We start from the raw sequence: 22,836 nt of genomic DNA on the forward strand, positions 1-22,836 counted from the left end.
ACTGGTGACTTCTCTTTTGCCTACCTCACAGGTAGGTACCTGAGGAAGGTTCTAGTGGGGGCACCCCTTGCCTGTCTCGCCATCCCTTCCATCCCTGTAGCCCCTTCTGTGGTACACATGTATTTGTTTGTTTTTTTATTTTTAATTAGCATACAGTCGAGTAGATTTTTTTCTTTTCACGTACAGCTCTGTGAATCTTCACACCCTACAGATTCATGTCAACCACCATGATAATCAGGATACAGAACAGCTCCATCACCCCCAGGTATGCCTCATGCTATCCCTATTCAGTCACCCCTTCCCACCCTTAATGCCTAGTAACCATTAATCTGCTCTTCATCCCTGTGGGTTTTGTCTGTTGAAGAATGTCATACAGTGTGTAACCTTTTGAGACTGGCTTATTTCACTTAGCATATTTTTGAGATTCATCTACATTTTTGTATATGTCAACAGTCTGTTCCTTTTTGTTACAGAGTAATATTACTTGCTGTGGTTATACCATGGTCTTTTTATCCGTTCATTTGACAATTGGGCTGTTTCCAGTTTGGGGTGATTATGAATAAAGTTGCTGTAAACGTGTATACAGGTTTTTGCATGAACATAAGTGTTTTTATTTCTCGAGGGTAGATAGCTAAGAGTAGAATTGCTGGGTCCTATGTTGAGTATATGTTTAACTTTATAAAAAACTTCCAAACTGTTCTCCAGAGTGGCTGTACCATTTACATACCTACCAGCCATATATATAGTTCTATTGTTCCACATCCTTGTCAGCACTTGATTCCATTAGTATTTTTTATTTTAGCCATTCTAATAGGTGTAGCATGGTATCTCATCATGGTTTTAGTTTGAATTTCCCTAATAGAAGGAAAACGATAAGAGCAGAAATCAATGAAATTGAAAACAGAAAAACAATAGAGAAAAATCAATGAAACCAAAAAACCAGTTCTTTAAAAAGATGATAAAATTGATAAACCTCCAAGAATAGACAAGACACAAATTACCTGTATCAAGAATGAAAGGGGAGGATATTACCATAGATCCCACAGACATTAAAAGGATAATAAAGGAATCCTATTAACAGCCCTACACACATTCAACAACTTAGATGAAGTGTACAATTTCCTGAAAATCACAGACTACTGACCAAAACTTATCCAAAGAGACGAATAACCTGAATAGTCCTATAACAAATAGAATTCATAAGTTAAAAACCCTCTGGTTTCTTCATATGTAAGAAGCTTGAAAGTTGCCATTCAATCTTGACAAGTAAAAAGCTGAACAGATTGAAAAATCTGCAGCTTTTCTTGGATCTGTAAGAAAGGGGAAGATACAGGCGAACCACAGCTTCCAAGATTGGAGAGACAGGTGAATACAGGTCGTCAGCTCCCCAGAGCAGAGCCTCAGTGATCAGAAGCCATCATGGGAACTAGTGCTGGAAGCCTGGTGTGGACAACTCTGAGAGTTAAAATCTCCAGGGAGACTCATTCATAAGGGAGTCCACACAACATTGCAAAATTTACCTCCAGGAGCTTGACCAGTTTCCCACAGTAAATACGGGAGAAAAATCCCTTCAGGCTTTTGGCAGGGGAAGGGAGTGGGGAGCGTTGGGGGGCCAGGGGTGGGGGTGGGGAAGGGTCGGTTTGAAATACTCTTAAGCACTTTGTTCACAACAAAGTCTGCCTTCAGGGGGAAACCAGTTAACCAAAGCCTAACCTGCTGAGGTATTATCAGAACCTTTAAAGCAAGGAAAGTTATCAGGGAAAGAGGGATTACATAATGATAAAGGGGTCATTAATGGTTTTCTCCATTAAAAACATGACAGTTTTTCATGTGTATGTACCTCACAATGGACATCGAACTCTGTGAGGCAAAAAATGAATAGAATTGCAAAGAAAAATAGATGAATCCACTATCATAGCTGGAGACTTCAACACCCCTCTGTCAGAAAAGGACAGATCCAGCAAACAAAATCAGTAAAGACACACTTGAATTCAAACAATATCATCTATCTGCTGGATAATGGATATCTGTAGACTGTTTCATCCAACAACAGCAGAATACAGTTTCTTTTCAAGCCCACATGAAGCATTCACCAAGGTAGACCACATTCTGGGCCATAAAACACATCTTCACAGATTTAAAAGAATAGAAATCATACAGTATTGCTCTCAAACCACAACAGAATTAAATTAGAAATCAATAACAAAGAGAACTCAAATTATGTGCACCTGGGTGACTCAGTCGGTTAAGCGTCTGACTCTTGGTTTCAGCTCAGTTCATGATCTCACGGTTTTGTGAGTTCAAGCCCCACCTTGGGCTCTGTGCTGGCAGCGCAGAGTCTGCTTGGGATTCTTTCTCTCCCTCTCTCTCTGCCCCTTCCCTCACACTGTCTCTGTCTCTCTCAAAATAAATAAACTTTTTTTAAAAAGTGTAGAGGGGCGCCTGGGTGGCGCAGTCGGTTAAGCGTCCGACTTCAGCCAGGTCACGATCTCGCGGTCCGTGAGTTCAAGCCCCGCGTCAGGCTCTGGGCTGATGGCTCGGAGCCTGGAGCCTGTTTCCGATTCTGTGTCTCCCTCTCTCTCTGCCCCTCCCCCGTTCATGCTCTGTCTCTCTCTGTCCCAAAAATAAATAAACATTGAAAAAAAAAATTAAAAAAAAAAAAAAAAGTGTAGAGATTAAACAACATACTTCTAAATAACAGGTCAAAAGAGAAATTCAAGAGAAATTCTAAAATATTTTGAACTAAATGAAAATAAAAATACAACTTATCAAAATTTGTGGGATGCAGCAAAAGCAGTGTTTAAAGGGAAACGTATACATTGAACACACACACACACACACACACACATACACACACACACACACACACACACAAATATATTATTTTTTAAAGTTTATTTATTTGGCAGGGGGGAAGGAGCAGAGAGACAGAGAGAATCCCAAGCAGGCTCTATACTGTCAGCACAGAGCCCAACATGGTGGGGGCGGGCTCCAATCCATGAACTGTAAGATCATGACCTGAGCCTAGATCAAGAGTCAAATGCTTAACTGACTGAGCCACCCAGGGGTCCCTATATATATCATTTATATGTGGAATCTAACAAAACAAAACAAACCAGAGCTCATAGATAACAGAGAACAGACTGGTGGTATTTGGACGCTGCTAAGAAAACAGATCTTAAAAGTTTTCCTCACAAGAAAAAAATGATAAATCTGTCGTGATGACTGACTAGAGTTGTGTTCATTTCACAATATATACAAGTATCAAATCACGTTGTACACCTGAAGCTTTAATATGATGTTATATGTCAATTATATCTGTTTAAAAAATCAATAACCCAAGTTTCCTTCTTAGGAAACTATAAAAGGAAGAGCAAATTAAAGCAAAACTAAATAGAATAAAAGAGATAATTAGAGCAGAAATAAATGAACCAAACCCCAGAAGTCAATGGAAAAGCTGGTTCTTTGTAAATCAGTGAAATTAATAAGTCTTTAGCTAGACTAATTACAAAAGAGAGGACACATGGGGTGCTTCGGTGGCTCAGTTGGTTAAGCATCCAACTGTTGGTTTCAGCTCAGGTCATGATCTCATGGTTTTGTGGGGTTGAGTCCTGCATTGAGCTCTGTGCTGGTGGTGTGGAGCCTGCTTGGGATTCTCTGTCTCCGTCTCTCTCTGCCCCTCCCCTGATCATACTGTCTCTGTCTCTCAAAATAAATAAACTTCAAAAAAATTTTTAAAAAGGACACAAATTACTAATGTCAGAAATGAAAGGAAAATCATACTGATCTTTGGATATTAAAAGGATAATAAAGTGGGGCACCTCGGTGGCTCAGTTGGTTGAGCGTCCAACTTCGGCTCGGGTCATGATCTCATAGTTCCTGAGTTCTAGCCCTACATCGGGCTCTGTGCTGACAGCTTGGAGCCTGGAGCCTGCTTTGGATTCTGTGTCTCGCTCTCTCTCTGCCCCTCCCCTTCTCATGCTCTGTCTCTGTCTCCCCCTCTTAAAAATAAATAAGCATTAAAAACATTTAAAAAAAAAAAGGATAATAAAGGAATACTATGAACAACTCTGTTCCCCTGAATTTGGTAACCTAGATGAGAAGGACCAACTCCTTGAAAGATACAGTTTGCCAAACTCACACAAGAAGAAATAGACGATCTGAATAGGCCTATATCTAATAAAGAAATTGAATCAGGGTTGCCTGAGTGGCTCAGTTGGTTAAGTGTCCAACCTCGGCTCAGGTCACGATCTTGGGTTTGAGCCCCGTGTCGGGCTCTGTGCTGACAGCTCAGAGCCTGGAGCCTTCACATTGCATGCCTCCCTCTCTCTCTGTCCCTCCCCTGCTCGTGCTCTCTCTCTCTCTCTCTCTCTCTCTCTCTCTCTCTCTCTCAAAACTAGATAAACATTAAAGAAAACTATTTAAAAAATAAATTGAATCAGTAATTAATCACCTTTCTGGATTCTACTCCTGAAATAATTATTGCACTATATGCTAACTAACTTGGATGTAAATTAAAAAATAATAATAAAAAAATTATCGCCTTTCAAGATAGAAAACACTGGGCCCAGATGGGTTCATTGGGGAATTCTACCAAACACTTAAGGAGGAGATGAGCCATTCTTCGAAGTCTGTTTCATAGAATGGAAGTAGAGGGAATACTTCATTCTATGAGGCCTGCATTACCCTAATACCAAAACCAGACAAAGACATTACAAGATAAAACTATAGACCAATATCTTTCATGAATATAGATGCAAAAGTCCTCAAAATATTAGCAAATTGAATCCAACAATGTATAAAAAGAATTATATACTCTGACCAAGCAGGATTTATCCCAAGTCTGCAAGGCTGGTTCAACATTTGAAAATCAATTAATGGAGTTCATCACAGCAACAGGCTAGAGAAAGAAAATCACATGGTGATATTTGGAAGTTTCTAAGAGAGAAGATCTTAAAAGTTCTCCTCACAAGAAAAAAAATTGTAACTCTGTGGTGATGGCTGACTAGAGTTTATTGTGTTCATTTCACAATATGTACAAAGATACAGCAAAAGCAATTGGCAAAAACCAGCACTTATTCAAGATAAAAACTGGGAATAGAGGGGGACTTCCTCAACTTGATAAAGCACAATATCTATAAAAAACAAAAAACACAGCTGGGTGCCTGGGTGGCTCAGTCGCTTAAGTGTCCAACTCTTGATTTCAGTTCAAGTCATGATCTCATGGTTCATGGTGAGTTGGAGCCCTGTGTCAGGCTCTGCACTGACAGTACAGAGCCTGCTTGGGATTCTCTCTTTCCTTCTCTCTACCCTTCCCCTGCTCACGTTCTCTCTTTCTCTCTCTCAAATAAATAAACTTTAAAAACTTAACACACACACACACACACACACACACATACACACACACACACACACACACACAGCTAACATCATACTTAATGGGGAGGAGCTCGAAGCTTTCCCTGTAAGAACAGACCTCAGGCAAGGATGACTCCCCTCACCATTCCCTTTTTGACATTGTAGTGGAAGTTCTAGCTAATGCGATGAGAAAAGGAAATAGAAGGTATACAGGTTGGGAAGGAAAAAATAAAATGGTCTTTGTTCATAGATGACATGGTTGTCTATGTAGAACATGGAGGGGTTCCTGGTTGGCTCAGTCAGTGGAGCATGCAACTCCTGACTTCAGGGCTGTGAGTTCCAGCCCCACCTTCTGGATGTAGAGATTATTTAAAATCTTAAAAAAATTTTTTTAAGGGGGAAATTAAAAAAAAAAAAAATCCAAAAGGATTAACAAGACTTCCACCCCCCACCAAAAAAAAAAAAACCCTGGAACTAATAGACAGTTGTAGCCAGGTTCATGATACAAGGTCAGTATGTGGAAAGTCCATGACTTTCCTATATACCATCATAGAACAAATGGAATTTAAAATTAAGGGGTGTCTGGGTGACTCATTCAGTTGGTTAGGCATCCAACTTCAGCTCAGGTCATGATCTGAGGGTTTGTGGGTTTGAGCCCTGTGTTGGGCTCTGTGCTGACAACTCAGATGGAGCCTGGAGCCTGCTTCAGATTCTGTGTCTCCCTCTCTCTCTGCCCTTCCCCACCGTCTCAAAAATAAATAAACATGAAAAAAAACAAGACCAAAAACCCCCCACAATACTATTTACATGAGCACCCCCCCAAATCAAATACTTAAGTATAAAATAAAATATGTATAAAATCTGTGTGAAGAAAACTACAAAACACTGATAAAGAAGAACTAAATAAGTGGAGAGATATTCTGTGTTCACGGACAGGAAGACAATATTGCGAAGATGTCCGTTCTTCCCAAGTTGATCAATAGATTGAATGTAATCTCCAAATATCAGTTTATGGGGCATCTGGTTGGCTCAGTCCATTTAGCATCTGACTTCAACTCAGGTCATGATCTCACAGTTCATGAGTTAAAGCCCCACATCAAGCTCTCTGCTGTCAACACAGAACCCACTTCAGATCCTCTCCCTTTCTCTTTGCCCTTCCCCTGCATGCTCTCTCTCTCTCTCTCTCTCTCTCTGTCTCAAAAAAAAAAAAAATTAAAAAGAATACCAGCAAATTTGTCTCTTCTTACAAACTTTAGAACCAGTTTGTCAATAGCCACAAGAGACCCAGAATAGCCAACACATGGAGGAGATGAACAAAGTTGGAAGACTGACACTATCTGACTTTGGGACTCACTGTAAAGCTACAGTGATCAAGACAGTGTGGTGTTGACAACAGATTAGACAAATTCTGTTCTCAATGGAGAACAGAGAAGCCAGAAATAGGCCCATATAAATATAGCCAATTAATCTTTGACAGAAGAGCAAAGTCCGTACAGTGGAGCAAAGATGGTCTTTCCAACAAATGGTGCTGGAACAACTGGACATCCATATGCAAAGAAAATGAACCTTGCACCCCTCACAAAAATTAACTGAAAATGGATTTCATACCTAAATGTAAAAATGCAGAACTGTAAAACTAGTTGATAGAAGATAGGAGAAACACTAGGTGAACTTGGGTATGGTGATGACTTTTTGGATATGACACCGAAGGCACAATCCATGAAGTAAATAATTGAAAAGATACACTCTGTTAAAATTAAAAACTGCTCTGCAAAAGCCGGGGTTAAGAAGGGAAGACAGGCCATTGTTTACAAAAAACACATCTGATAAAGGACTATTACCCAAAACATACAAAGAATTCTTCAAACTCAACAGTAAGGAAACAAACAATCTGATTGAAAAATGGTCCAAAGACCTTAACAGACCCCTCACCAGAGAAGACATAGAGATGGGAAATAAGCATATGAAAAGATGCTCCACATTCATATGTCATCTGGGAAGTGCCAATTCAAACAATAATGAGCTACCACTACCTACCTATGAGAATGGCCACAATTTAGAATACTGACAACACTAATCGCAAAGATGTGGAGCAACACAACACAGGCTCTGAGGAGCAACAGGAATGCTCATTCACTGCTGGTGGGAAAACAGAGCGATGCAACCACCTTGGAAGACAGTTTGGTGGTTTCTTACAAGACTAAACATGCTCTTACCATACGACCCAGTAATCGCATTCTTTGGTATTCACCCAAAGGAAATGAAAACATGTCCATACAAAAACCTGCACACAGTTGTTTGCAGAAGGTTTATTCATAATTTCCAAAATTTGGAAGCAACCAGGATGCCCTTCAGTAGGTAAACAGGTAAATAAACTGGTTCATCCACCCAATGGGATATTATTCAACAAAAGAAATGAGCTGTCAAGCCAAGAAAAGACATGGAAGAAACTTAAATGCATATTACTAAATGAAGTCAATATGAAAGGTTACTGTATGATTAAAACTATATGACATTCCCGAAAACTGTGGAGACAGTAGAAGGATCAGTGGTTGCCTGGGGCTGAGGGGTGGGGGAAGGGACGAATAGCAGAGCACAGAGGATTTTTAGAGCAGTGAAAATACTCTAGGACATCATAATGATGGATATATATTATTATACATTTGTCCAAACCCACAGAACGTACACCAAGAGTGAACCATAACTAAACTGTGGACTTTGGGTGACTATTACGTATCCATATAGTTCATCAGTTGAAACCATGTACTACCCTGATGGAAGATGTTCAGAATGTGGGGAGGGGTGCATGTGTCAGGGCAGGGGGTCTAGGATAGGATACTCTAGATAGGAACTCTATCTTGCCCCCAATTTTGCTGTGAACTTGAAACTGCTTTAAGGAATATATAAAGCTTTAATTAAGCAAAATAAAAGAAGGGGGTGGGGGGGGGAAACAACCTTCTGGAAAGTAAATCTGCATGCCCAGATGGTTTCACTGAGAAATTTTGTCACTTGAAAAAGAAATAAGACCAATTTTATATAGTCTCTCCCATGTATTTTTAACTTTTTATTTTGAGATAATTTTAGTCTCACAAGTTACGGAAATAGTACATAGAATTCATTCAGTTTCCTGCAATAACATCTTATATAACCATAGTACATTATCAAACTATTTTCCATATATTCTTAATTATAACTATTGTGCTAAAAAATGTAAAGAGTTCAAAAGTATATGAAGTAAAAAACAAAATATTCCTCACACCCACCCCAAGCTAAATAAATGAATCACTATTAATAATTGGGCATCCCTCCAGATATTTCCTGGAGGAAAATGTACACACCTGGACACATGCATAGTTTTAGTTATGCATAGTTTTAATTCCCAGAATTAGATCATTCTTTATGTGTATAGTTTTTCAACTTGCTGCTTTTACTTAATAGGATATCATGAATCTATGTTAAGTGATACCCATCCCTTACCTTCCAAATACCAAGGCATTTTTTTTTTAGGACCAACAGTATTCTGCAGTGATGATTTATGGCAGTATATTTAATTCTTTCTTTTCTTTTCTTTCTTTCTTTCTTTCTTTCTTTCTTTCTTTCTTTCTTTCTTTCTTTCTTTCTTTCTTTCTTTCTTTCTTTCTTTCTTCTTTCCTTTTGATGAAAGATTAAGTTGTCTCCCATTATTTGCTGTTATATGTAATGTGCATTGCCTATCCTTGTTGCTGTGACCTTAAGGAATTGTTGAATGATTTTGAGAATAGGCTTTTAGAGAGTGTGGTTGGAGAAGTGTCTGGGTGGCTCAGTCAGTTAAGCATCCAACTCTTGATTTCGGCTCGGGTCCTGATCTCACAGTTTGTGGGCTCAAGCCCCACATTGGGCTCTGTGCTGACAGTGTGGAGCCTACTTGGGATTCTCTGTCTCCCTCTCTCCCTGCTCGGTCTCTCTCTCTCTCTCTCTCTCTCTCTCTCTCTCTCTCTCTCTCTCTGTCTCTCTCTCTTTCTCTCAAAATAAATAAATAAACACTAAAAAAAAACCCAAAAAACTGTGGTTGGGACTTGAAGGTATCATTTGAGATTTTGCATTTGTAATCTTAAGTGACTTTGGCTTGCAGCAATGGAGGTCAACCTGAGCTCTGGCTCAGTATCATACCCCTTCCTGGAGGGCTGGTAAGAACAGCTACCAGCCCACAGACCACGAGAGAAGGATGGGTCCTGGCATTTTCCCCAAGTCCCCCAGGTGCTGGGGTGCTCAGCCAGGGGCGAGCATTAGTCTGACTGAGATTGCCTTCAGCTGTTGGGTCAGTGTTACCCCAGTTTTGTGCAGCTAGGTGGGGAGTTTGGCTCTGCTGTTTGTCTCTTTAGTGTTTACTGAACTTGGGTTCCGAAAACTTCTATTTGAGTCTCTTTTTTATTAGCTTATTAGTTTTGTATCTGCATTCTGTTTTGGAATTCTACCTTGCTCTTTGTGTGGGTAGAAGTGTTGCATTCAGTGGCGTGTTGGGTTAGTGTCTAAGTTGGATGGGTGAAGTATGGTAACTGGTTACACATGAAAATGTGTAGCTGGTTGTGTTCAACTGGTTCACTAAAAAACACGAGACTGCTTTTGTAATATCACAGGCATGAAGCAGGGAGTTAACGTTTAATTTCTGAATGCTCTTTGACACCTTTACCGTGTAAATGTTCCTTTGAAATGGGGACCTAAGAAGGAGCCCTTTCTAGGAAATGAATACTTAATTTTTAAATATCCTGGAAAATCAAATGCTCTGCTTTTAAATAGGGATTTATCAGTTTTAGTTTAGTGTAACAGTATTTAGTTTTCATTTAAGTTTGTCTTAATTACATATTTTCATATATTTCAGAGGAAACATTTTTTAGTAGATACTTCTATAAAAAATACATGCACTTTAAAGTTGTGCATAAATTAAAAATTAATAAGCTGAATTGCACAATCATATCCTGGCGCAGATTGGGGTCTGTGAGTGTCCAGTGAGTGGGTAGGACAAGGACAGTGCACCCCCATGGGCCATGGCAATTCACAGGGGATTAGGCATGCTCACTGCATCATGGATTGACTCATGTTAAAAATGGAGTGCTTAGCAGGGGAAAAAATAGGCAGAGTGAGATTTGCAATATAATGCCATTTAGGTAAAGTAAAAATACAAGGACACAAACTAGTATACATTCTGCAGAACAAATTCAAATTAAGGCTAGTTTTCTGTAGGGGTGGCGGGGGGAATAAGGTGGGGACAGAGGGATAAATAAAGCGCAGAAGAGATAAGACGGGCTCGCCGGGGAGGACTGGACTGAATGAGCTGTGGTTAAAGCAGTGCCCGACCCGCTGGGAACTTGAGGTAACCTGGCCTGGTGCTTCCCTGACCCCAGAATCGTCTTCTGTAGGATGGTGTATTAATGCCGAGACTCTCAGTGAGTCTTAACTTAGATGTGACACATTCAGTGTTGTTGGGTGTTTTGACACAACAAATTCTGCGGTCAAGAGTTCGTATAGCCTGGTGGCTCAGTCGGTCAAGCGTCCGGGCTCTCTGCTGTCCATGCAGAGCCTGCTTCGGATCCTTTCTCCTCCTCTCTGCCCCTCCCTGACTCTCTCTCTGAAGAGTTCATATACAGAAAATACTTGGTAAAGCATCCCTCAATGATAGCCACTCATGTCTCCTGATTTCCGCAGCCTGCCCCCATGCTTGTCTGATCGGGACAGGGGCTGGGAGAGTGAGGAGCGGTTACAAAACATTAAAACTTTCCATTGAAGAAAGTCTGTCCAAACAAGATACCAGTGGAAATTGTAATGTACGTTTCTGGTCTAAATAAAATCTCTAAAGCGTGACACATTCACTTTGGGCATGCCAAGTTCTCTCTAGGAAACCGAACGTGCACATAGATCGAGAAGGGTTTCCATGAAGACACACTTCCTGTCTTGTTCCTGGTGGTTTAATTCATTTTTAGGTTGTTCTTCTTTTGGTGATTTGTCAGAACAGCCACACCTGTGCCTGAGTCGTTGCTCAGAGGTGTGCTTTGGCCTGAGACCAGCTCTTCCACAGCACGAACCTGCACAGGAGCCGCTTCGGGATCTTGGTAAAATGCGGACTCATGTTCGATAGTGTGGCCCAGGAGGCTACTTTTCTTTCTTTCTCTTTTTTTTTTTTTAAACTGTAAAAATTTTTATTTTTACATTTTTTATTAAATTTTTTTAAAGTCTGCATTTCTGACAGGCTCTTAGGGAATACCAAATGCAGTTTTTAAACATTAAAGTATTATTGACCTACAATAAAAGTCTCTCTTCCGGTGTGCAGTTCTAGCAGGTTTTGACCAGCATGTGCTGTCATGGGCCGCCATCACCATCGCAACAGAGCAGTGTCATGAACCCCCAGATTCCCTTGTTCCCCACTGTACTCAGCCGTTTTCTCATGCCCATGTCCTGGCAGCCACTGTCTTCTCTGTCCCTATAGTTTTATCTTTTCCAGACTGTCATACAAATGGAATAATTCAGCATGTAGCCCTTTGAGCCTGGCTTCTTTCCAATGTTCATGTGAACTCTATCCAGATTGTTGTATATGTCAATGGTTTGTTCCTTTTTACTGCTAGTATTCCATTGTATGGACGCATCATACAATGCATTAGTGTTTCAAGGTTCTCCATTATGAATTAATTTTTAATCCAAAAATTTTGGAACTCTGGAGGAGATGTAATTGTCTTTTTCCACTGTCGTTTTAGGTGACATCACTCAAAAAGGGTATGAAAAGAAACGGGCAAAACTGCTTGCACGCTATATCCCGCTTATTCAAGGTAAAGTCAACACACTCAACTGTTTTCTAACCGTCATTTTTCTCACCAAACTTGACTTAAAAATTGATTTTAGAGTTTAACATTGGTATATTTCCTATTTATTAACTTTTTGTGATAATGGCAATGTTCTGTAACCATTAGCCATGTATGGCTGTTGAGCACTTGAAATATGGCTAGTGTAACCGAGAGACTGAATTTTTAATTTAATTGTAATTAATTAAGCTTAAATAGCAAGAAAGACCCCCAACACGATTAAAAAAAAAGCCCACTAGAAAAATGGGGCTGAAGACTTGAATCACTATGTTGTAAGCAGAAACCCTACTAGCCAACAAGCAGACAAAAAAATGTTTAACCTCAGCAGTAATCAGAGAAATGTGGATTAGAGCCATAACCTACCTTGGGTTGTTGGAGGGGATTTAAACAGTGGGGTGTGGACAGCTGGTATAGCTGACGAGGGGCAGAGGTGACAGCAGCTGTCCTTTGGGTGCACACGTGCTTTGGACAGACATTTGCACCTTGTCCTCTCTCTGTGCACAAGAATGTTTCTTACATCCCTGAAGTGCCAAGAACTCACATGTCCGTTGGCAGAGTCCACCCAGTGGAAAGCTTGAAGACCGACACGCAGCAGCAAGGATGAATCTCATAAACACGATGGGGAGTGAAGGAAACAATCACGAAGGGATACAGGCAGTATAACTTGAAAAAACACGCCAGACCGCGCTGTTGAGGAACTCTTGTGTAGTTGGTAAAGACAAGGGAGTGGTTTGCACTGAAGTCAGCCCCCCATGTCATCGTGGTGTGAGGTGGTTGTGCAGGGGCTCCGAAGGCGCTCGAGTGTTTATTTCCTTCCCAGGGCAGTTTTCACGTCGGTTTTCTTCTGTGTGATAATTTGTAAACTGAACACATCCTTTATACTGTCTATGTCAGCATGACATATTTTAAAATAAATCAACAATAAAAAGAGGTCCAGGAGGCTCATTATGTACTGACTTGCATTAATCCAAAACAAAAGAAAAGCAGACTCTGAGTAAAACTGGAATTGAAGGGAACCGTTAAAAGTGTCTTTAAGCCCATGTGACAAACGTCACCAGCAACTGTCAGACTAGGTGACACAACCGTAGCATCCCCAGCCCAGGCAGGGTGAGAAAGCGTTACTTGCCATGCCCGTTCTGATGCCACTCTGCTCTGGTGGCCACTGCCACTGCAGTGTGACAGGAGAACAGGCAGGATGAATATTGGAGACAGTCATCTGCACTTAGAGATGGTATTGTTTCGTTCCTTGGAAACACGGGTGACTGCTTACTTACCCGTTAGACTTAGTAAGAGTTCTTGGTCTGATAGAAGACAGATGTGCAAGGATCAATAGCTTTTATCTGGCAATATTTTAATGAAAAAATGTACATTTGTAATGGCAATAAACTGTCAAATGCTTATTAATACATTTAGCAAGAAAGCCACAGAACCTATATTAGGATCGTAAAATCCATTTGAAAGAAATAGCCAAGACCCTAAAATATGAAGAAAGATACCAATTTCCTAAATAGAAAAAGTTAGTATCCTAAAATGTCAGTTTGCAAATTAATCTGTGAACGTTATGTAGTCCAGTCTGAATACCGCTGGCTGATTTTTAAAATTTCCAAACCTGGGATTGGAAATAATAACCCATTTGAAGGAGAAAAGTTCTGAGAGTAGGTAATACATCGTTGAAAAAGAACCCTAGTGAGAAAGGACCTGCCTTCAGGGTGGTAAACGGACTGTGTGCACGTACAGTCATTGCAAGAGGGTGTTGGGTGTTCGGGGCAGAAGAACCAGTGAGCGGAAGGGTGGGCGGTCTGGAAGTGCCGCAGGGAGCGCGGGGAGGAGGCCGCACCTTACAGTGGGGACCGGCCCTGTACGGGGCTGGGTTCTTCCTCTCCACCATCAGCCAACAGGAACTTGAGAAGGATAAAAGCTCTCAGTATGTTTGTGATTATAAAATACTATAACATTCAGGAGAATATTTGAGTGACTTCTGAATGGTGTTTATAAGATAGGAGACCTGGAAGTTAGAAAGGAAAAGAAAGTGGGTATGTTTGGTTCCCTAGAAATGAAAATATTTCAGAATGGCTGAGCTGCCACCAGCTGCTCTCAGGGCCCCTGCTCTCAGGTGTGTGCACAGGCCAGGGTCGTGTCCCCAGCAGAGCAGGGCCTCCTGCAGGTTTTCTTCGAGAACTTGTTAGCTGGATGAAATGAATAGAAATTCAAGGAAGAGGAATTGTGGATGGGCAGTAAACATTAAATTACGTTCACCCCACTAACAGGTGTGGAAGTGCAAATTAAAGCAAACCATTTTCCTCCTACGAGATTGGCAAAATTCTAAAAAAACATTTTTAGCACCCAGGGCTGAAAAGGATGTGAGGAAATAGCACTTTCGTGCATTGCTTATGGGCATGTATATTGCTGTAACTTTTTTAGAAAATTATTTCTTGGTACCTGTAAAAATTAAAAATGTACTGCTTTCTCGTGTGATCGTTTCACATTGGGCTTGTATCTTTGTGGAATAAATGAATCTATCTCAAAGAATAAAAACACCCATATTTTGGAATGCAAGCATAAGGATGTCCATACGCATGTATATGACTTTGCGACATGCCTGTTTGTAATCCATAATGCACAAGGCTCTATGTATTCTCCATTACGAACTTGAGAGTAATTTTATCGAGTCACAAGAACAAAATGCCAGTCACAGTGCTGACCAGTATTATCCTACGTGTGTATGTGTTTGTATATGCTCAGATTTTGAAGAGCTTAAACACTGACTTCCAGAAGGAGTCGTCCCATCGTCTAGCTCTGTGTAACTAGCCACCCCAAAATGTAGCACCTGAGCAGCAGTGGTGACGTCTATTCTGCCCACACATCTACAGTTTGGCCTGGTGGTGGTGCTGAGTCCCGAGCCACCATGTTCCCTGCTGTCCTTGCACGTGTCCTCGTGGTGTGTTGTCTCAGCGAATCTCCAGGTCACGCAGAGTTGCTCTGCCACACTGTGTCCAGCAGTGGGTTGGAGGCAGGGACAAATGGCCTCTTTTCAGGAGGTGATAAGGGCTGGAGGAGTCCACAGGGCTGGAATGCCTGCTGCCTATTTTTATGAGACGTCTTGAGCTAGAGAATAAATCTAAACTTACTACTTTGATGAAGCATGACAGAAGGCTTTGCTTTGTGCTGTTCTCAAATATCAGCCAATTAGAGCTCAAACAACACCATGGATTCTGTTTCATGACCTTGTGTACTTGGGCCCCGTCCCTTTACTCCCCATACTGTGTCCTCAGGACCTGTGTGGTCAGGGGCTGTGGGCCTGGCAGCAGTGTAGCACGTCGTCCAGGTGTTGGGTTTGGAGACAGCGAGCAGGCGTCACAGCCTGAGGTTGTCAGTGCCTGAGGTTTCTGTACCTCGTGCTCCCTGACACTCACTATTACGTGCACCCCTCACTTCTCCACTGTCCCACGTTTCTGCCTGTGTCCAAGGGCGACTGGTTATGCCCCAGTGACTGCTTAGTGGGATGTTTCTTACTGAGTTGGTTGACATCATGGATAGTGCCAGGAAAAGTGACACACAGGCCTTTGCAGATTCAGGAAATGTTTATGATGCAGAAGCATTCTTTTAAAGGACCTTCCCAAGAGAATCTGCCCTAAGTGGCTGCATGTGTTGTGCTGATGGTCTCGGGGATGATGTGTGATGGTCACCCTTTTTGGGGATGGTGGACAGTGAGGCAGGGAAGGCTGGGCACTTTTGGGAGAGAGAGCCAGAAGTGGACATTCATGGTTCTGTCCCTGACCTCCAGATACAGGGCTTCTGGACTTCAAGGGCCACCACAGGGTGCATGTGCTCAGATTGTTATTTTTGGTAAGGTGCATGCTATGTAGTAACATAGGACAAATACGTGCTGTTTTAAATGGATTTTTCCATCACCAGAGAAGCAAATTGTTTACACAAGATATTCCTACAAAATTGTTTTGCAGGAGTAGATCCATCCCTACAAGCTGAGAATAGGATCCCAGGTCCCTCACAAACCACAGCTGTAGCGCCCAAACAGCAGAAGCTACGGCCTACCAACTCACGGGACGAGCGCTTCCGGTCAGGTAGGGACCAGAGGGGGCAGGCGTCAACGAGTGGACCGGCTTTCAGTCCTTTGTTCTTTGCTGTAAATGTTCTTTGCTCTGCTGAAGAAATTATTTTCACTTGAATGATGATTCACCACATCATGATGTTTTTCAAGAGAAAAATTAACCTTCACACAACCACAGTATCTCTTTAAATCTTTTTTTTAATGTTTATTTTTTTTTTTATTTTTTAATTTTTTTTTTCAACGTTTTTATTTATTTTTGGGACAGAGAGAGACAGAGCATGAACGGGGGAGGGGCAGAGAGAGAGGGAGACACAGAATCGGAAACAGGCTCCAGGCTCTGAGCCATCAGCCCAGAGCCCGACGTGGGGCTCGAACTCACGGACCGCGAGATCGTGACCTGGCTGAAGTCGGACGCTTAACCGACTGCGCCACCCAGGCGCCCCTTTAATGTTTATTTTTGACAGAGAGAGAGAGAGAGAGAGAGAGAGAGAGAGGGAGAGAGGGAGACACAGATCCGAAGCAGGATCTCACAGACCATGAGATCATGACCTGAGCCGAAGTCGGACGCCCGACAGACTGAGCCACCCAGGCGCCCCCAGCCGCAGTATCTCTTAATGTAACCTGCAAGATAGGTGCTCTAAAATCTCTGGAGAAATGTCCTCCCCTCTCCCCCCCCGCCCTGATTAGTATAATTTCTTTAAACGTTTTTGTCCATTTTTCTACCTCGAGCTTGGGGCTGGTCGGTATTAGTAATTTTTGTACATTAGGGAGCGGCTTTTACTGTAGGTGTTTTTAATTTTTTTTTTTTCTTTTTCTGATTTTGGAGATTTTCTTCTAACTAGATTTCTGCCACTCTGTCAGTATTTTTATGAATATTTAAATTTGTCTATGATATTTTATTTGAATTATCAGATCACGCATTGAAAAAATTAATGTTTTCAGTTGTAGGTTACATGTCAGTAAATTTTGGGTACTTTGCTTCACCTGTTTACACCCATTGTGTGATCGTATATTTCCTTTCCATTTAAGCTCTTTTGGTAAGCCTTTTTATTTTTTTATTTTTTAATAAAGAAAAACTTTCAACAGAGATAAAGAAATGGCCCCCGTTTTAAGAATATCTAAGAAAAATATTAAGATTTTAAATATTATGTTGGGGCACCTGGTGGCTCAGTCAGTTAAGCGTCTGACTTCAGCTCAGGCCGTGATCTCACGGTTTGTGAGTTCGAGCCCCACATCGGGCTCTGTGCTGACCGCTCAGAGCCTGGAGCTTGCCTCGGGTTCTGTATCTCCCTCTGTCTCTGCCTCTCCCCTGTTCATGCTCTGTCTCTCTCTGTCTCAAAAATAAATAAACATTAAAAAAAATTATAAAAAAATATTATGTTAACATGGGAGTGTGATGAAGTGACTTGAGAAATTTTTGATAAATTTCTTACTAATTTAATGTATATTTAAAAAACTTTGTCACACTGTTAATATTTTCTGATGGTATAAACAATACATGTGATATGCAATATAATAATCAGGTTTAAGGAAAAAGTAAAATCACTTGGATTCTGGATCCTGAGACAACCATTGTCAGCATCTCACTGAGCACCATTGCCTTCAGCCCTGAGTGCACACACTTGCACACACATGCACTCACAAATACACACACACAGATACTCACGCACGCACAGGCACCTGTATGCAGATACTTGCACACACATGCAGATACACGCACACAGATCGTCACATGTGCATGCAGGTGCCTGCACACAGATACTTGCACACGCATGTAGATACACATATGTACATACAGATACTTGCCTACGCATGCAGATACATGCACATACATGCGGATACTCACAGATGTTTGCACACACACACAGATACCTGCTTGTGCAGATACTCACGCACAAATACTTGTACACACATGCAGATACCCACATGTGCACACAGATACTTGCACGTGCACTCACATACCAGCATGAAGATACTTGCAGGTGCACACAGATATGTGTATGCAAGTACTCGCACATGCATGCAGATAGTCACACGCACATGCAGATACTTGCACGTGCATGTGGATAGTGACATGCACATGCAGGCACCTGCACGCAGATATCTGCACATGCACACAGATATTCACATGCAGATACTTGCACACATACTTGCATATGCACACAGATACTTGCACATGCGTGCAGATACTTGCACATGCACACAAATACTCGCACATGCACACAGATACCTGCATGTACACCCTACAGATACTCACACGCAAATAGATACCCACACGTGCATGCAGATACTTGCACACAGATAACCTGCATGTGTATACAGATACTTGCACATGCATGCATGCGCTCCGTGAATCAGGTTGCAGTAAAGGCCCCCTTCCTCTCCCTGTCTTCCTTATTTCCCTGCTCCCCCATCCTCTGCTCCCTGTCTGTTTCCATGTGACTGATGTTAATAAACTGTATATTCTAGTTCTGATTCCAGTTCTAATTCTTTATTTTCTGAATATAAGACCTTTATCATTGCTAATATTTTATCCAAGGCTTTGTCTTGTCTTTGCATTCTCTTCAAGTGGCTTTTGAAGAACAGAAGTTTTTAATCTTTCAACGTTTATTTATTTTTGGGACAGAGAGAGACAGAGCATGAACGGGGGAGGGGCAGAGAGAGAGGGAGACACAGAATCGGAAACAGGCTCCAGGCTCTGAGCCATCAGCCCAGAGCCTGACGCGGGGCTCGAACTCACGGACCGCGAGATCGTGACCTGGCTGAAGTCGGACGCTTAACCGACTGCACCACCCAGGCGCCCCCAGAAGTTTTTAATCTTTTTTTTTTTTTCAACATTTATTTATTTTTGGGACAGAGAGAGACAGAGCATGAACGGGGGAGGGGCAGAGAGAGAGAGGGAGACACAGAATCGGAAACAGGCTCCAGGCTCTGAGCCATCAGCCCAGAGCCCGACGCGGGGCTCGAACTCGCGGACCGCGAGATCGTGACCTGGCTGAAGTCGGACGCTTAACCGACTGCGCCACCCAGGCGCCCCAGAAGTTTTTAATCTTTAAAAAATTTCTCATTTTCTTTTTTTTCTGAGTTTTATTTATTTATTTAATTTATTTATTGTTTAATTTACAACCAAATTAGTGAGCATATAGTGCATCAAAGATTTCAGGAGTAGATTCCTTAGTGCCCCTTACCCATTTAGCCCATCCTCCCTCCCACAACCCCTCCAGCAACCCTCAGTTTGTTCTCCATATTTATGAGTCTCTTCTGTTTTCTCCCCCTCCCTGTTTTTATACTATTTTTGCTTCCCTTCCCTTACATTCATCTGTTTAGTATCTTAAATTCCTCATATGAGTGAACTCATATGATATTTGTCTTTCTCTGACTGACTCATTTCACTTAGCATAGTACCCTCCAGTTCCATCCACATAGTTGCAAATGGTCCCCCTCCCTGTTTTTCTATTATTTTTCTCTTCCCTTATGTTCATCTGTTTTGTCTCTTAAAGACCTCATATGAGTGAAGTCATATGATTTTTGTCTTTCTCTGACTGACTCATTTCACTTAGCATAGTACCCTCCGGTTCCACCCACATAGTTGCAAATGGCAAGATTTCATTTTGACTGCCAAGTAATATTCCGTTGTGTGTGTGTGTGTGTGTGTGTGTGTGTGTGTGTGTGTGTGTGTGTGTATTCTTTATCCATTCATCCATCGATGGACATTTGGGCTCTTTCCATTCTTTGGCTATTGTTGATAGTGCTGCTATAAACATTGGGGTGCATGTGTCCCTTCAAAACAGCATACCTGTATCCCTTGGATAAATACCCAGTAGTGCAATTGCTGGGTCGTAGGGTAGTTGTATTTTTAATTTTTTGAGGAACCTCCATACTGTTTTCCAGAGTGGCTGCACCAGTTTACATTCCCACTAGCAGTGCAAACATCCTTGCCAACATCTCTTGTTGCTAGAGTTAATGGTAGCCATTCTGACAGGTGTGATGTGGTATCTCATCGTGGTTTTGATTTGTATTTCTCTGATGATGAGTGATGTTGAGCATTTTTTCATGTGTCTGTTAGCCCTCTGGATGTCTTCTTCGGAAAAGTGTCTATTCATGTCTTTTGCCCATTTCTTCACTGGATTATTCATTTCCTGGGTGTTGAGTTTGATAAGTTCTTTATAGATTTTCGATACTGACCTTTTAACTGATATGTCATTTGCAAATATCTTCTCCCATTCTTTCGGTTGCCTTTTAGTTTTGGTGATTGTTTCCTTTGCTGTGCAGAAGCCTTTTATTTTGATGAGGTCCCAGTAGTTCATTTTAGGTTTTAATTTTTTTTTTTTTTAAAGATTTTAAGTAATCTCTGTGCCCAACATAGGGCTTGAACCCACAACCCTGAGATCCAGTGTTGCACACTACACTGCCTGAGCTAGCCGGATGTCTCCAGAAGTTTTTAATTTTAATGAAATACAACTTATCAGCTTTTTTTTTTTTAATGGATAGGGCTTTTGTTTTTGTATCTAAGAAATCTTTGCCTCACCCAAGGTCACAAAGATTGTCACCTCTGTTTTCTTCTAGAAGTTTTCTACTTTTATGTTTTAATATTTTAGTTAATTTTAGTATTAGTTCAAGGTATGGATCACAGCTCATTTTTTCTGCATATGCACATCTGGTTGCTCCCACCATTTGTCAAGAAGACACTGCCTTTGTCCCCCCGTCCAGAAGCAGCTGCACGTTCATGTGTGATCCTTTTTCTGGACTCTCTTCTGTTCTGTTGATGTAGTCGTCTACTTTTGTGGTGAAACCCTGCTCTCGATGATTATAGCTTAATAGTAATTGTTGAAATCAATAGTGTTCTTCCTCCAAGTTTTGTTCCTTATTGTTGTTCCTTTGTCTCTAATGTGACTTCTTTTCCTCTGGCCCTTTTAAGATTTTTCTGTTGCTGGTTTTGAGTGATGCGGTGGTTTTGGTTTTGATTATGCGGTGGCTCGGCTTATGTAGTTTTATGTTTCTTGGGGTTTGTTGAGCTTCTTAGATTATTAGGCTTAGACCCCTGTTGTGCTGATATTGTGTAGATTTTTAGGTCTGTGTTGTTTTATCTGTGCTTGTGATTGTGTTTGTTTCTAAGACTACAATAGAGTTTAAAGTGCATGCTCATAGTCACTGCCATATCTGTTGCAGGGACTCCTGGATTTGTCTCTCTCAAGCACCTTTTTATGTCTGGGAATATTTTTATTAGACTTATGTTTAAATGATAGCCTGGGCGTCTCAGTTGGTTGAGTGTCTGACTTTGGCTCAGGTCATGATCTCATGGTCTGTGAGTTCGAGCCCCCCGTCGGGCTCTATGCTCACAGCTCAGAGCCTGGAGCCTGCTTCCAATTCTGTGTCTCCCTCTCTCTCTCTCTGCTCCTCCCCCGCTCGCACTTTGTCTCTCTCTCTCTCTCTCTCTTTCTCATAAATAAATAAACATTAACAAAATTTAAAAAAAATAAATGATAATTTGGCTAAGTATAAAATTCTAGGCTCAACACATTTTTCTTCAATGCCATGTTGCCTTCTTGTACCCAGTGGTCACTGTTGAGTAATATGAGTCTATCTCTTGATCCTTCTAAGATGATTTACTCTTTTTCCCTGGAAGCTTACACAATTGTCTTGTCTTTGATGTTTGTAAATTTTTTTTAATTTTTAATTTTTGTTTAGAGAGAGTGCAAGTGAGTAAGCGAGGGAGGGGCAGAGAGAGAGACAGGGGGGTGAGAATTTCAAGCAGGCTCCACACCCCGTGCAAAGCTTGACATGGGGCTTGATCCCACAACCCTGGGATCATGATCCGGGCAGAAATCAAGAGTTAGATACTTAACCAACTGAGCCACCGAGGCGCCTCTGATGTTTAAATTTTATTTTAATACATGTAGGTGCACATTTTTCATCTTTCCTGATTACCATCCTATGGGCCATTTCACTGTAAGATTTTTAAACATTTTAAAAATATTTTTTTGGAGAAAAATATAAACATGTACAAAAGTGTACTTTCTAGTGTAATAGCCCCCTGGACTCATTGTCAGAGGCACAGCCCCAGCCATGTTCAGTCTTGATTCATTTATCCACACCTCATCCACTTCCTCCCTTCCCACATGATTTTGAAGCAAATCTCAGAGATTACGTTTATTTCTTTTAGATGTCATTATATTCTTTGTCTGTCTTTGGAAAGGATCATGTCCTTGTGTCTCTTAAGATAAAAACCATTGTCACAAAATAACAATACTTCATTAATATCAAATATCCAAATGTTCATATGGCTTTTTTAAATTTTTTATTCTTATATAAAAATTTTTTAAGTAAGCTCTATGCCCAACATGGGGCCTGAACTCAACCCCAACATCAAGAGTCACACATTCCACCAACTGAGCCAGCCAGATGCCCATGGTTTTTTAGAAACTGTTTGAACCCAGGATCCTCACCTCCGAGGTGGTGGAGTCCTCACCTCCGAGGCTCCCTGAGGGTCGGGTTAGATTTTCAGTTGTCCCTAAGACTTCAGAGATGGTGCTGTGTTCTCCCACCAGGAGGACAGCATGCCTGATTCTCTTCCCTGGG

The 22,836-nt window shown here is 41.4% G+C and overlaps 1 protein-coding gene across 6 annotated transcripts in view; it reads left to right on the top strand.

Moving 5' to 3' along the window:
- DIP2A (DIP2 acetate--CoA ligase A) overlaps positions 1–22,836 on the top strand; it is a 121,169-nt gene that overhangs the window by 24,072 nt on the left and 74,261 nt on the right. For 4 of the 6 annotated variants that reach the window (XM_086676227.1, XM_086676224.1, XM_086676225.1 and 1 more), the window contains exons 2-3: positions 12,084–12,155; positions 16,151–16,270. In XM_086676227.1, the coding sequence (XP_086532353.1) occupies positions 12,084–12,155; positions 16,151–16,270 (192 nt within the window). Of the gene's footprint in view, positions 1–186; positions 266–12,083; positions 12,156–16,150; positions 16,271–22,836 lie in introns of all 6 variants that reach the window. The other 2 variants (XM_086676228.1, XM_086676229.1) reach the window with 2 other exon arrangements.

This window comes from Puma concolor, chromosome C2 (assembly GCF_028749965.1).
Source record: "Puma concolor isolate L17-30 chromosome C2, mPumCon1.1.hap2, whole genome shotgun sequence".
NCBI lineage: Eukaryota > Metazoa > Chordata > Mammalia > Carnivora > Felidae > Puma > Puma concolor.